Genomic DNA, 16045 nt, shown 5'->3' with positions numbered 1-16045 from the left:
AAACACAAGGTAAACAAATACCAAGCTACTTTTGCCTTAAGAATATGTCTTGGTTCCAGAAAACTGGAAAATTTATTCAGACAAACAGTGTTACAGGGACAGAAATCCAACCTCAGGGTCCCTAGAAATTATGGAGTCTAACAGGGGAACTTCTCCTCAATAAGCCAGGAACCCAATGGGTTACATTCTCAGGGTAAGAGGTGGATCCAGAACTGAACTGCCCCATAAGGAATTGTAGCCTGGTTGTTTAGGAAGCTTAATACCTTAAACTTGGTTTAAAGTAGTCTTGGGGAAGCGGACATGGCTCAGCTGATAGAGCATCTGCCTACCATATGGAAGGGTCCAGAGTTCGATACCCAGGGCCTCCTGACCTATAAGGTGAGCTGGCTGACGTCAGAGCTGCCGTGTGCAAGGAGTGCCATGCCACGCAACCCCACATGCAAGGAGTGTGCCCTGCAAGGAGAGTCGCCCTGCATGAAAAAAGTGCAGCCCACCCAGGAGTGGTGTCGCACATGCGGAGAGCCATCGTAGCAAGATGACGCAACAAAAAAGAGATGCAGTTTCCTGTTACCACCGAGGGTGCAAGCAGACACAGAAGAACACAGAACAAGTCGACACAGAGAGCAGACAATGGGGGGGGGAGAAATAAATAAAAAATTAATCTTTAATAAATAAGTAAAGTAGTCTTGGAAAGGTAAGCCTGCAGGAACCTGGCAGAAAGATACGAATATCCTTTCTGAACAAAGATACTTTCATCCTAAACCGACAACAACTTTTCCAATGCAATGGTCAGTACACAAAAATAACTTGGAACACAAGGAAAAGTAGACTCCATGATGGAAAACCTGTCTACAAAAGGTAGACAACTGAAACAGACTGGCCGAGAATTCAGGTACTGGAACTATCAGATAATGACTGCAAAACATATTTACTCATGTGGTTTAAATATATAAAAGATAAGCTTGAAGATGGCTGCAGAAAATAAGAAACTATTCAAAAGTGACACGACATATTGGAAAAGAACTAAATTGAATGTCTATAGAAATAAAAAACATAAAAATCAAAATTTAAGTTCAATGTATGAATGAATAGGTTAGACAAAAATAAAAAGAAAATTAATGAACTAATATTATACTTTACTGGGTATAACATTTCTGATATTTTTCTACTTTATTTTATTCTATCTGAGGTTTAAAAGATGGCTGTATAAAAAAAATATTTAAAAAGATGTTGGAGACCCAACAAACATTTTACATACCCCTATGCTGTCTTCAATATAATTAAATTAAAACTGATGATTGCACTATTTAATGAAACAGTATTGGGGAAATATGAATTTTTCTTAAAGCTTTTACTACAAAACAAGGTTGTGGTTTGAAATACATAAGCCTGATGAATCCCTTAGGTGCTGTTATGGTTAGAATAAACCAGATGCAGCTGACTTCATTAATATCTCCCCTGTGGCTTTTTCACTCTTGGGCAGAAAGAGGAATCAGGAACAAGGCAAGTTTGGTTTTTATTCTGGTGACAGTTGTCTGGGGGTCTATAACATTTTCCACTGCGAAAGTTTTAAAACTAGTGAACTGCCATCTATGGAGTAAAGTTAGTCAAGGTTACTATAGGTAGAGTTTTACATAGAGTTTAGTAGACTCAATATTATATTTGGAAGGACTGATTGATTTCCCCTGGTCAGGAGTGTTCACCAGTCTGCAGTAAGATGAGAAAAATAAGGTCTATATAGTTTTTCATAAAAGCTAATTTATTCACTTAAAAGGGCTGTTCAGAGAATATGTTCTTAATTTTTTAAATTTTGAGTCAAAATATACTTTTAAATGAGATGACTGATTATACGGAGAGCCATTGATTATACACTTTGAATGAATGTATGGTATGTGAATAAAACTGCTTAAACAACAACACAGATAACCAAGAATCCTGTATCCAAAAAGGCCATCTTTCAAAAATGTCTACCTTTCAAAAAATTATAAAGTAATACTTATAATTTAAAAAAGGAAGTGAAGAGTGAAAGCTTGAGGGGTAACAAAATAAATGTGTTTCGGGAATGAAAACAAATGAGATGACTCTCAGAATAAATCGCAGTCTTTTTTGCTTTTGTTTCATAGTTTGGCAAAATTTGAAAATAGCAGTCCTGTTGGTTCTCGAAATTATTTTAAAAATTTGTAACAATCCACAAAATCCAAAGGACTGGGAAACACCACTGATGTAGCCTGATCTCTTGTTTATTTAACAAAATATTTTGAGGGCCTACTATATAAAACATGGGGCACAAATAAGAAAAAAAAAATCTATTCTTCTGCTCACAGAGAGGAAGACATTTAATCAAGTAACTAACAAGTTAGAGCTAGGTGCCCTGGGAACAGAATAAAGCAAAGCTTGTTTGCCTAGGGAATCGATCTCTTATACAAAGAAGAAACAAAGCTGAGCTGTTCTGAAAATGCACAGGTATTTGCCTGCTGATGAGGAAAAAGGCAAGAGAAGCCTGTTTAGTACAGGGAATTATAAATAGTTCCAGATGGCTGGAAAAGGGTACGAGATGGAGGATAAGGTGCTGAAAATGAAACATGAAAATGGGTAGGGCCAGATAAGAAAAGTTGTGGAGGTTTTGTAGGCCCACTTAAGGTCTTTGACTTCATCGTGCAGGCAATTGAGGATTTTGTATTAAAAGATTTCAGGATCAGATTAGAGATTTAGGAATATTGTCTCGGAGGGTGGTGGATGTCATGCAAGATAGGGGTTCAGGGTTAGAAGGTCTGGAAGGGATCTTAGGATATAAAAAGTTTGCCGGAGGCAGTGGGAGTGGGAGTTCTCGCTTCTTGGTGTTTGGGGTGCAATGTTTTGCCAGAGGGGAAGTTAGACAAGGAACTCATACATCACTGGCTAAGTACCAAGCTGTGTAGAACAGAAGCTCTCCAGGGGCTACACACATGGGCGAGCTTGGCACATTTAGCCAGGATGTGGTTTGTTAAAACCCTATAGCTAAAAAAAAAATTTCTTTTCAATAAGTTGCAAAAATTGAAAAATTTTGAGGTTTCACAAAAAATGTGCATCTCCGGCTTTTCTTGGAAATTCAAAATATCTGGGAACACTGGATCCATGGTGCCTCAGAGCAAAAATCAGCATAGTTTGCTTCACTAAAAGCAAAAGCAAAACAACAAAAAAACTTAAACTTTCTCTCTACATAGTAAGTGTATAAACTGGATGAAAGTGAAGCTACTTATCTAACCAGCACCCGTAACAACAAACAGAACATCACAGTATCCCAGGCCTTACACTCATTTAATCCTAACATCTTCATGAAGTAGCTAATATGATCCCCATCTTACAGGTTAAAAGTTAAAGCGTAGGCTGTTCAAAACAGCATTTGAATCTACATCTGCTCTGTTTAATTCCAAAGCCCATTCTTTTCAGAAGAAACAGTTTCGGACCTAAAAGACTGCAAGTTCAGCTTGGAATAAAGGCCGCACGCCTCCCGAGCGCAAGGCCCGGTGCTGCGCGACCTCCTCACACAAGACGGCGCTGTCTCAGCTACCGTCAAACGTGTGCGTGTCTTTGTTGTCGCGATATTCTTGAGGCCGGAAGCGCGCAAGATCGAAGGTCACGTAGACAGCGCGGCCCGCCCCCGTAAGCCTAAGTTCTCGCGCGAGTTGTACTTCCACCCTTTTGGCTCTCTGAGCAGCACCATGGCGGTTGGCAAGAACAAGCGCCTTACGAAAGGTGGCAAAAAGGGAGCAAAGAAGAAAGTGTGAGTGGCGATCGTCGTGGATCCCCGCTCTTTGGGGTCCAGCTAGAATCGGCGGGCGGGTTCTAGGTCGCGGCGTGGGCCGGATGGCGCTGATGCCAGTCGGATTGCGCCGCCCGGGTCGCGTTGGTGCACTGATGACCGCGGCGGAGCCGATCTGGGAGCTGCGTCGCGGCCGCCCGGCAGCCGTCGCTTGACTTCCTGAGCCTGGCGTGCTCCGCGTTTGAGCCGATTGCCGCCACGACTCAGGGCCAGCGTGTTCTCTATTGTGGGTTCTAACTTAGTAGACTGCTCCGGCATTTGGTACCTCTCCAGTATCAGGAGTTTTGTAAAGCACTGTCTATTCCTGTCTCTCCAGAACCCTGCACCCCCCCCCCCCCATCACTTTGGGCCCCTGGGAACCTGGGGGCTCCTCCTAGGGTACCTTTTAGGGTAATGCGAGGCCCTTTTGGGTCCGTGCCATCAAGTATTGATAAAGTTCACGACGTGTGTATGTTACTTGCTGGCAGTACTACCTGTGTAGGGGAAGGAACGAGGGGGGTGGTGTGAGTATCTGGTCTGTAGTGACATAGTGCCAACAGCTTGATTTCCATTTGTGACCCTCCACTGAGGGAAAGTTTATTCTAATGTCTAAATTCCAGTTCGTCGTTTAAGCTTTTAGAAATATTTAGAAAATATTAACGGTCTTATTTGAATGAAAATTAGGTGATCTGTAATGAAACTTAAGCAAACTTTTTGTGTTTGTTTTTTTTTTAAATCCAGGGTCGATCCATTTTCTAAAAAAGATTGGTATGATGTGAAAGCACCAGCGATGTTCAATATAAGAAATATTGGGAAAACACTAGTTACAAGGACTCAAGGAACCAGTGAGTATCACAAGTTGGTCCTGTGGTGGGAGACTTCAGGGAAATGTCAGTCCTTAGTTGTAGCTTTTGTCTGGTGTTGTGGAAGAAAAGGTGGTGCTTTCAGAACTCAGAAAATGTGCATAGGTCGTTGCTTTTTCTTTCTTTTTTTTTTTAACTAGGCATTTTTAAGAGTTTTAAAAATTCCCCCGCAGAAATCTCCATCATCTGTCTGCTTGTTTGCAGTCGTTGCCGGCTCATCTTAATTTAGTAGGCACCAGTAACTGAATCTGGTACCTCCCATGTGGCAGGTTGGCACCCAACTGCTTGAACCACTTCCATTCCCATAGGTCATTTTTATGAGCACTCTGAATAAGTCATTGATGTCCATGTGGGTTGAATAACAAAAGTTAAGGTCTTCATAATTTACCTAAGCTTAACTTGTATACATGGAAATGATCTCTGTAGGCTTGATTTTGTTATTGTGATTCCTAATGTTAATGAGAATTGATTCTTGTTTTGTAGAAATTGCATCTGATGGCCTTAAGGGTCGTGTTTTTGAAGTAAGCCTTGCTGATCTACAGAATGATGAAGTTGCATTTAGAAAATTCAAGCTAATTACTGAGGATGTGCAGGGCAAAAACTGCCTAACCAACTTCCATGGCATGGATCTTACCCGTGACAAAATGTGCTCCATGGTCAAGAAATGGCAGGTGAGCCATAAAGTTCATTAGAGTCTGTGGTGCATGAACAAGGATGTCATGGCATACCCTTGATGTTTCTTGGTATTTTTGAATGCTAACACTGGGCTTGGCACTGCTGAGCTTGAGCAATAATAGTCAACAACTGCCATCAATTTATCTGTTTAAATTGAATCCCAGTATTAATAACTGGTTATCATCAAAGTGAGTTTGCATTGTTGTGTGAATTAGTGGCTGTTTGAGAAAGTTGTGGGTGCATGTGGGTCGTTTGCCTGTGTTTGGTGTGTCTTTGCACTTCAAATTCTCGTGATTTTTTTTTTTTTTTTTTTGGTAGAGAAAGGTTGACTGGTCTTTTGATTGTCTCTGGTAATATAGCATAATCGGAGTGGCATACCTCTGCTATCAGGTTGAAATCTCCATTTCCAAATTGTGTCCCTAGTGCAGAATCAGTTAAGCTTGAAGCCTTGATTTCCTCTTAAAGATCCACATAAACATGGTTAGCACAGTGCTTCCATGTAAAGAGCACTCGATAAATGTTAACTCTATTGCAGGAAGTAATTATATTGGTTCTGATGTTTATTGGTCTGCCTAATCACCCAGCATGGGCATATTATGTATGTGGGGATGAATGATGACAAAATGTTTCGGTCCCAAATGATAACATACTGATTATACCGTAACATTTGTTTCTGACATTCCCCTAGGGTTTTTTAAAAGTATAAGATTTATAAAATGCAAAGAAGGCAATTCAGTTTTTATCCTTACCTTAAGATAATTTTTGTTTCTTAAATATAGATGATAATATGACTACTAACTATGGATTTTAATTATAAAATTGAATGCTTGATAATGGGGATAGAGAAAAGTATTAGAGGAGGGAGAGGGAGTCTGTTCCGCTAACTTAGTATTTATGGATACTTTATATTGTATAAGGAATGTTAGTTTTTCCAGTTTTTCTCTGTTGGAGGGATGAAAACTGATTGTGTTAGGACATGTTTTATGAGACAGTATCTTTTTTTTCCGTAGACTATGATTGAAGCACATGTTGATGTCAAAACCACCGATGGTTATTTGCTTCGTCTGTTCTGTGTTGGTTTTACTAAAAAACGCAACAATCAGATTCGGAAGACCTCATATGCCCAGCATCAACAGGTCCGCCAAATCCGGAAGAAGATGATGGAAATCATGACCCGAGAGGTGCAGACAAATGACTTGAAAGAAGTCGTCAATAAATTGTAAGTGTGTCATTTCTATTTTCTTCCCTCAGTGCAGCCTTGAATCTGATTCTCCCTCAGATGATGGAAAGATGTGAGTCAGGATAGTGAATCCTGGCCTGTATTTAAACCCTGTCACCGAATACTTCTAGTTATAATCCCTTTAAGTGGAAATGTTAAGTGTATAGTAAATTTGGTATGGTTTCTTTATTTTGGTGAAGATATCCCATCCCTTGGCAGTTAGTGAGACTGAAGAACAGGAAATGCTTTTGCCTTAATTAGAAAATAAACCGGTTAGACAAAGCCCTCCACAATCTGTAATGTATGGGAATACATGATGAGAAAATGTTTCGGTCCCAGCTGATGTACACTGATAACTTAACATTTTTCTGATGTTCCCATGCAATCTGGATTTGGCTAGGTAGTAAGGGAAAAGGCATAAGACTTGGAAAGTTGGAAGGCTCAAATAACTAACATTACGACTAACTAGCTATGTATGAGACATCATTTAACATTTATCTATAAAGGGGCAATAATGAGGATTTATGTGAATTAAAGGAGGTAGATATTATAAGTATGAGCTTATTCTAAGGCTTTTTTTAGAAGAAACTACTTTTATGTGCGGTCTGAGACTTTTTTTTTTTTAACTGTTTTTACTGTTGATTTCCAGGATTCCAGATAGCATTGGTAAAGACATAGAAAAGGCCTGCCAATCTATCTATCCTCTCCATGATGTGTTCGTTAGAAAAGTAAAAATGCTGAAGAAGCCCAAGTTTGAATGTGAGTGAAAATCAAAATCATGTGATTCCTGAAAGAAAAAATGTAGGAAATATATTGGGTTGTTTTTTTTTTTGAGACCAAATGATGGCCTCCAAATACTATACACCTAATGTTTTCTTTTCCCTTTTAGTGGGAAAACTCATGGAGCTTCACGGTGAAGGTAGTAGTTCTGGAAAAGCAACTGGAGATGAGACAGGTGCTAAAGTTGAACGAGCTGATGGATATGAGCCACCAGTCCAAGAATCTGTTTAAAATTCACCCTTTTAAAAGTGGCAAATAAAATGTCTTATTTGTGATGGTTTGCTTTAAATAGTCTTAACAGTTTGGTATATCAAGTGTTCTGATAGTGAAAGCTCGATCTGGTGTATGAATTTTTTCTATGGCCCTTTGGTAAGTAATTGAGAAAGGGATATCATTTGCCATTCTAAGTTCTTGTAATTTAGAATGGAAGTATTATGTAGATGGTTAATGAAAGGAAGCCCTTTCTTCACATGGCTTACATTTAAGTGTTACTGTGCACTTGTACTGAGAAGCTGAATTTGGCTAGAGAAGCACAATGGTTACTGGTCTCCTGTTAACTAAATTCAGTGCTGCCAACTACCCAGTATTTCCTTATCTAATTACTTGCCCATTCTGTTTACTACCTCCTCAAACCTCCAGCTTTTCCATGTTGTTGCTGAGCTGAGTGACCCTGCTTACTGTAATATCTAAGTAGATGAGAAAAGGACCTTACCAATTCTACCTTGTAATCTATGCATGTGTTTCTATTTTCTTCCCTCTTCACTGGATGAATTGTGCTAAGACTTACCTTTACACTTTTAGATCTCAGGCCTTCTTGCCTGATCAACCTTATGGCTTCAGCAGTTCTCAAATGCATCACTTTTCCTTCTAGGACTCCCATAATACAAATTGAAATACTCTGCCCTTGCAGGTTTCCACCTTATTTTAACCCTCTTACAATAGCCAATTATCTTCTAATCCATTGCAGTTAGACTTTCCCTCATACCACTCCAGGGAAGCTGCTGCTCTCAAGAGTGTTAGTAGTCCATTCTCAACTTCCATTTTACTTCACCTCTACTGGCATCGTTTGAAGGTTGATTGTGTTCTCCTTCCTGTGTTATTCTTAACTGTCTTCCAGGACCTCGGGTTTTGCTCCCACTTCACTGGCTACTCTCTCATCTCAGACCTTTAATTGGTGTTTAAGGCCCTAAAACTTAGCACTTAGGGCTGTAGGCATTTATTTATATTTTCCATAAATATTTTCTTTCTTGGTTTTAAATAAACCGGTAGCTCAGATTTTTATGTTTCTAACCATTTTGAATTGTCTATGCAACTGTCTACTTGATTATCTCCATTTGAATATCAGATAGTCATTTCAGATTTAACATGTCTAAACTAGTATTCTTGTTCTCTACATTTTTACCCATCCTTCCAATTGTTTAGGCCAAAAATCCTCTGGGCATCTTTATCACTTGTAGTCCAGAGTATTTTAAATCTAACCATCTCTTGCCACTTCCATTACTCTCACTTTGGAGCAAGCCCATTACCACCATCTGAGTTGTTGTCATTGCATGATCTTTCTGCTTCCTTCACTGAAGTATATTTTAAAAGGTCAGTTTGCCCAGAAAGTCCATTGTGATCTTAGCTCTGAACTGTATGTTATTCCCCTTCCCAACCTGTTAACCCAACTATCCTATTTCTTAACCATTCTAGGAACATTCTTTTTCTAGGAGGTACTGGGGATTGGACTCAGGATGAAGCAGGTGATTAACCACTTGGAGCTATATCCACTCCCTGTAGGAACATTCTTGAGTTAGGGTTTTTATGCTTGTCTTCCCACTGCTTGGAAGATTCTTCACATAGATGACCACAGGGACTCTTTGATAAGTTTCATCCTATTAATTGTATCCCTCCACACCCAGAATTCCCATTTTTCCTTTATTGTTTCCATACTTGGTTTTGTCTCTACTAGGAAAATTCCATGACTGATTTTTTTTTCCTCTTTAAGGACTGATTTTTTTGCTTTATAACTGCTACAATCCCCAGTGCCTAGGAGTCCAATATTTGTTGAACAAAGGAATGAATTATGCTCCCTATTAATATGCCATATTGAAGCAGATACTCTAATGTACTACCGAAAGTTGACTTAGTTGTAAACTCAATGACAGGGTCTTATTCCTGTATGGGCAGAAGTTGGGTGTAAAGGGTGGAGACTGATTTGTTTATATAAGTGGCATGATGCTTTGAGGCTAGGCATCATTTAGTAAGAAGTTACCCGTAATCAAGTTCTGATCCGCTATATCTGAATAAACTTTCATAAGGGGCAATTAGAAATTTCCCATTTAAGTTTCACATCTACTTGGCGAAATATGTAATCTTTTTCTTCATCAAAATTTTTGTGTTTTGGTTTTTAATTTCTACTAATTAGTTTTATTGGTATTATGAACTCAGATTTAAATGTATTAGATGGACTTCTTCCACTGCAGTTATCTTTTCTGATTCTCAGATCTTTGACTAGTGGGAGCTTCAGGATGGGTCCCAAGTTTCTTTAAACCCTATTAATCTTGGAAAACTTTTTGCTTTTTGTTATGACATGGTGTTTAAGTCTCACCCTAGACCTGAATCAAGAAGCATCCTTTTCTTTTAGTGGGAAATGGTATTTTTAGACCACTGTCTGGGCACTAAGGGTACTCAGTCCTACTGGACTGGTTACTATTACAAGGCCTCTTTAGGGGACTATAGCACCTTTATATGTGTTCTTTAAGGTAAAAACAAATTTAAGATCAAATACATCAAGTTTGTCGATAATCCCATGTCAAATTCAGACCATAGTTTTTACTTTGTTATCTCCTTTAACATTGAGAATCTAGTTCTGAAGGACACAGTGGATGATAGAGCTGTAATACCCCACAATAATTCATTTACTTTATCCCATGTTACATGCACAATAGTGTCAAAATAACAATACTACCAATATAATTATCAAGAGCAATTTTTAAAGATTTGATACATGTGTTTTAGTTTGCTAAAAGGTGCTGGGAGCAATATACCAGAAATGTGTTGGCTTTTATAATAGAAATATACTAGGTTAAAAACTACTAGAAGAAAATGTAGGGAAATACCTTAAAGAATTTGTGGTAGATGGTGGTTTCTTGGGTTTTGCACCCAAAGCACGAGCAACAAAAGGGAAACTAGATAAATGGGACCTCCTCAAAAGCAGTGATATGAACAGACCTTTCTAAAAGATGGAAATAATCCAGGTGTCCATCAGCCAATGAATGGATAAATTGTGTATACATAAGTTGGAAATGTTATGCAGTGGTAAGAAGAAATGAAATGAAGCATACGACAACATGGATGCACTTGGAGGACATGTTGAGTGAAGCAATCCAGACACAAAAGGATAAATACAGTTAGGATTGTGCAGGTAAAGATTATTTCTCTCCATGCCCTCACCTCCTCTGGTCTGTGTCTGTCCCGGTCCCCTTCTCTCTGTCCGCTTACACTCTTGGTGGCACTGGGAATCTGTCTTTTTTATCTAGCATCAGCTTTCCTAGGCAGGCTACATTTTTTTCATGTGGGGTGGCTCAATGCAGGATGCACTTCTTGTGCGTGGGGGTCCCCTACGCTGGGGACACCCCTGCGTGGCACAGCACTCCTTGCATATGGCAGCATTGCATGTGGGCCAGCTCACCACACGGGCCAGGAGGCCCTGGGTTTGAGCCCTGGACCTCCCATATGGTAGGCAGATACTCCATCAGTTCAGTTACGTCCACTTCCCTAAAAAATATCTTTGGAAATTAATGGAAATGGTGTAAGCACATAAGAATTTATAACTAGCAGAGCTATTATATGGGTATGACAGTGGTTGAAAGGGAAAGTCTATTACCAGAAGGAAAGCTAAAAAATATAACATGGGGCTATGTAACAGTGAAACCTCATGAAATATGAGTAATATTGCATATATGTCTTATTACAAAATACAAATAAACGAGAGAGACGGAAACTAGCAGCTGTGTACGACGGGGGAAGCATAGATTGAGAGGTAGTAAGTTGTGGGGTTTTTTTGTCTTTTCTATTAAATTTGGAATAATGAAAATGCCTAATAATGATTAAAATGATGAATGCACAACTGAATATTCCAGATACCATTGTACACTTTGGATGGATTGTATGCTTCATTAATATGTATCAATAAAATTGATTTGTTTAAAATTTTTCTTAAAGGTTTGCAGTTCTGAAGGCATTAAAGTGTCCAGATCAAGGCATCATCAGGAGACCGGTCACCTACCTATAATAGGTTTACATGCAAAGGAATGATTACCTCTAAGGACATTATCTTTTCTGGGATCCACAAAAAGCTTCAAATTGTTAAAATATGCTTTCCCCATTCTCACCCACTAACTTTTTATAGTTGTACTATGTTTCTTTTTTTTAAAAGATTTATTTATTTCTCTCCCCTCCCCCCCTGCCCATCCCAGTCGTCTGTTCTCTGTGTCTGTTTGCTGCGTCGTCTTTGTCCACTTCTGTTGTCAGAGGCATGAGAATCTGTTTCTTTTTGTTGCATCATCTTGTTGTGTCAGCTCTCCGTGTGTGCGGTGACATTCCTGAGCAGGCTGCACTTTCTTTTGCACTGGGCGGCTCTCCTTATGGGGCGCACTCCTTGCATGTGGGGCTCCCCTATGCAGGGGACACTCATGCGTGGCAGGGCACTCTGCGCTTCAGCACTGCGCATGGGCCAGCTCCACATGGGTCAAGGAGGCCCGGGGTTTGAACCGCGGACCTCCCATGTGGTAGACGGACGCCCTAACCACTGGGCCAAGTCTGCCGCCTAGTTGTACTGTGTTTACATAGTTTTTTAAAATAGTTGTATTATGTTTTTGTTTCTTGAACAAAGAGCCATTACTTACATTCTTTCCCACTTAGCCCTCATGTAGTCTTTTTTTTTTTTTTAGGTGATACCAGGGATTAAACCCAGGACTTCATACAGGGGAAGCAGGCACTCAACAACTTGAGCTACAGCTGCTCTCCCCTCAATTAGTCTTAGTGCTACAAGTAACTATGTTTAACACCACTGCTTATGTTGATGACTAGCTGTTTTGGTGATTTGAAGCTTGTTTTTTGGTAGATTTCTCAGGAAGTTCTCATAGCAACAATATTCCCTGAGTTCTTGCATGTTGAGTAGTTTGTCAATATACTTTATACCTGAAAGCCACTTCTGAATATAAAACCTGGATATAAAATCCTTGGCTCACATGTTCTTCGAATATCTTAACTGTACTAGCACAAAGCACTTACAATGAAAAGCCACTTCCTCGTTTTGGCTAAAGGCCAAACAATTTTCTCTTTCTTTGAAGTCCAATACTTTTCCTAAAATATGTCTTGGTCTTGGTGGTGCTGATGGAATAGACTCAGGTGTGCAATATACTTACCATCCACAGAGCTGACATTGTTGAGCATTAAAAAGACTTCTGACTCTTATTACCCTTATCCTTTCCCACACACCTGAGTAAGGTAGTTTGGGCACTGTATATGGCAATCCTCAGAAAAGACTCATCTCCCACTACTTCCTGGCTAGTAATCAGGACAAAAGATGTGGGTGAAAGAAGGGATGATTGGGAAAAAATGAAGTAGGTATTGGGTGAGTCAGACTAATTCTGTGGCAGTGGAGGGAAAGCAGCCATACTGGCCCCTGGGGAGATAACACCCTAGACCCCAGGAATGGAGGAAAACAATTTCCTTTGTTCCTAGATCATGGTTTCTCAACCTTGACACCACTGATATTTTAGGTCAGATAATTCTGTTGTGAGGGGCTGGCATGAGCATTGTCGGATGTTTAGCTGCATTCCTGGCCTCTACCCACTAGATGCAGTTGTGACAAACAAAAATGTCTTTAGACATTGCCAAATGTCCCGGGGTAGGGGGATGGGGGATTGTCCCCAGTTAAGATCTGCCTTGGTTCAAAACTGCCACCTGAACTAAGTGGCAGCTGTGGCTACGAGTCTGACCTGCTGCTCTTCATGCTGTTCATGATCCCTGTTCATGTGATGTGAAAGCAGGAACACTCACATGGTCCTGAACTATTCTGCTCCACTGATGCCATCAACAGTAGCTCTCAGTGGGAATGTGTACAAACGTGTGTGGACACAACCTTGTTTCAATCTCTGACCATATGCCTCTGTCTGGGTGCCACTGAGTTATGCTATGTGTGGTGACTGAAGCTACAATTGATTCACACTGCCTCAAACAGTTTGGCATTATTTATGAATTCCAAAAAAGAATTATGTTTGTAAGCTGGCCTGTTCCTACGGGTGTGCTCCCCTTTGGTTGTATTAGATTCACCTGAGATGTCTTTGATTAAATCACTGATCAAGATTAGGGCTTTGATTTGACCACATCAGAAGGACGTGACTCAGGGTTGAGTCCCTACGTCCTTGGTGGGGTGATACAAACCGGCACTCACTCAAGATGACACATAAAAGAAGACACAGGAAGAGAGAGAGAACTGCATAGACATGGCAGAGGAAAGAAGTTTGATCCTGTGGATCTGGGAAGAGAGGTGAGCTATTTGCCTGATAGTTTGCCACTGAGCCCAGAAAGCAGCAAGCCCTATGCCAGCCTGTAGCTGAGACAGAGGAAGGCTGAACCTTCACAGAGATCGCCCACTGTCTTGCCTCAACACGTGGCAACTGACTTGGGTAAGAAAATACTTCTTATGGTAACTTGAGTTGGATTCTTTAGGGCCTTGTAACTGTGAGCTTTTACCCCAAATACTCTTTATAAAAGCCAACAGATTTCTGGTACTTTGCATCAACACCTCTTTGGTTGACTAATACACTGCCCTTGTGAATTAACTAAACCAATTGATGATCCAAATTAGGTTTAAGAATTAATCTGGAACTAACTAAAGTCACCTGTGCCCCTTCACGTTATATTTTTGAATGTGGGAGAAAATAGGTCATGCGATGTGTCTTCGTTTGGGATGGGTTGTTTTTTTAGCGCATCTATTGCTCCTGAAGCTATTCACAATTACACCAAAGACTAGCAGGTCAGTCTAAACTGCTTTGCACAGGCCATAATGAATGGATTCAGACTACATTCTGGCTGTAAAATAAGACCTACTGGTCCCCCTGGGATTTATTCAGTTGGCTGAGTCTGGGCCCCTGAGGTCAATCCTGCAGGTTGCCTTCATCTTGCTGCTTTGAGTCTTATATAGTAGCTTTAATTAAGTGCTGTATAAGACAGAACGGACTTGGTTCCAGCCTCTGTTGGCCTGACAGAGTGGTGTACTCATGTAAAAATTGAAGTTTGGCCAAGAACGTGTCAGGCTAAAGAGTGAATTGTGGGAGGGACAATCTGCCATAGACAGTGTCCCTGCATGGTCTCCATGGTTAGGTTAATACAACTCTGACTGCTCTTTACCTGGGCTGCTCTCAAGTTGTGTTTGCAACCTCGGTGAGCAACCTTGAGAGGTGAGGTAACTCCCCCACTGGAAAGAGAGCAGGCTTTTCCTCACTTGCTATAAAAGCAGTAAATCTGTATTCCTATCCTCTGACACAACCCACTGCATGATGGGCCCTTTGTATCACCATCAGGGGACCTGGGGACATGGAAAACTGACACAAATGAACATGAAGCTCTGGCTACTGCTTTTGCTACAAGTAATAAAGTCCTTTGTTTCTAACTTAGAAGTCTAAAGTATTTTGCCAGCAACCATGAACTGTGGCCGGCTAACATTTTAGCTTGCAAGTTGAGCAAAATTTCAAACCCTACACAGTTCCTGACCCTTTCTCCTGCGCGCCCCCCCAAAAAAAGACATTACCACAAACATTACATTTCCAGATTTCAGCAATTCTTTAATATCATTAAATATCACACCAATTTAATGGGTAATTCTGTTGCATATAATGCTGTGATAGGCAATTCAAGTGTGAAACATATGAAGGCTAATGAGATTCTATTTGCTAAGATCATTCGTGAAGTCAAGGTAGAGAAATTACTGCAGGTGTCGTTAGTTCCAAGAAGTCTGCAGCACAGGCACAGCTTGTTTTATTGTGTTTTGTTTTACTGTGCTTTGTAGATACTGTTTTTTACAAATTGAAGTTTTGTGGCAGTCCCGCATCGAGCAAGTCTGTTGGCCCCATTCTTCCAACACATGCTCACTTTGTGTCTCTGTGTCACATTTTGGTAATTCTCACAATATTTCAAACCTTTTCATTATTATATCTGCTATAGTGATCTGTGATGTCAATCTTTGATATTACTACTGTAATTATTTTAGGATGCCACGAAACACACTCACATAAGATGGCAACTTAATCGATAAATATGTGTTCTCACTGCTCTACTGACAAGCTGTTCCCTCTCCCTCTCCTCAGCCTCCCTATTCCCTGAGACATGATAATATTGAAATGAGGCCAATTAATAACCTTTAAGAGTTCAAGTGAACTCTCCTTAAACCACAAGCTAGAAATGATTAAGTTTAGTGAGGAAGGCATGTGGAAAGCCAAGATAGGCCAAGTTAGCCAAGTTGTGAATGCAAAAAACAAGTTCTTGAAAGAAATTAGAAGCGCCACTTCGCTGATAACCTGCACCACGGAGAGCTGGCGCAGCAAGATGATGCAACAGAGGGAGTCACAGAGGAGCGACACTGAGAGACACAGCAGACCAGGGAGCTGATGTGGCTCAAGCGATTCAGTGCCTCCCTTCCACGTGGGAGGTCCCAGGATTGGTTCCCGGTGCCTCCTG

The 16045-nt window shown here is 40.4% G+C and overlaps 1 protein-coding gene and 2 non-coding genes across 3 annotated transcripts; all 3 read left to right on the top strand.

Annotated features, from left to right (window-relative positions):
- The first annotated feature begins 3578 nt into the window (after window positions 1-3578).
- RPS3A (ribosomal protein S3A) lies at window positions 3579-11512 on the top strand. Its single transcript, XM_004469808.4, has 6 exons — window positions 3579-3763; window positions 4523-4626; window positions 5128-5315; window positions 6330-6538; window positions 7188-7297; window positions 7428-11512. Exons 1-6 carry the CDS (start codon window positions 3702-3704, stop codon window positions 7547-7549), a joined length of 795 nt encoding a protein of 264 aa, XP_004469865.1. The 5' UTR covers window positions 3579-3701; the 3' UTR covers window positions 7550-11512.
- On the top strand, window positions 5927-6000 carry LOC111766898 (small nucleolar RNA SNORD73). The gene has a single exon (XR_002798828.1). It is a non-coding gene; the product is annotated as a small nucleolar RNA SNORD73 (small nucleolar RNA).
- On the top strand, window positions 6847-6914 carry LOC111766899 (small nucleolar RNA SNORD73). Its single transcript, XR_002798829.1, has one exon. It is a non-coding gene; the product is annotated as a small nucleolar RNA SNORD73 (small nucleolar RNA).
- Window positions 11513-16045: the final 4533 nt, after the last annotated feature.

Source organism: Dasypus novemcinctus, chromosome 1 (genome assembly GCF_030445035.2).
Source record: "Dasypus novemcinctus isolate mDasNov1 chromosome 1, mDasNov1.1.hap2, whole genome shotgun sequence".
Classification (NCBI taxonomy): Eukaryota; Metazoa; Chordata; class Mammalia; order Cingulata; family Dasypodidae; genus Dasypus; species Dasypus novemcinctus.
Note: the sequence above shows the minus strand (reverse complement) of the source record. Positions and strands in the feature narration are given on the sequence as shown.

Excerpts from the sequence above, each read along its gene's own strand:
- RPS3A (XM_004469808.4), top strand. The coding sequence starts at position 3,702 with ATGGCGGTTGGCAAGAACAAGCGCCTTACGAAAGGTGGCAAAAAGGGA. Across the intron at positions 5,316-6,329 it reads CCATGGTCAAGAAATGGCAG|ACTATGATTGAAGCACATGT; the intron begins GTGAGCCATAAA and ends TTTTTTCCGTAG. Across the intron at positions 7,298-7,427 it reads GAAGAAGCCCAAGTTTGAAT|TGGGAAAACTCATGGAGCTT; the intron begins GTGAGTGAAAAT and ends TTTCCCTTTTAG.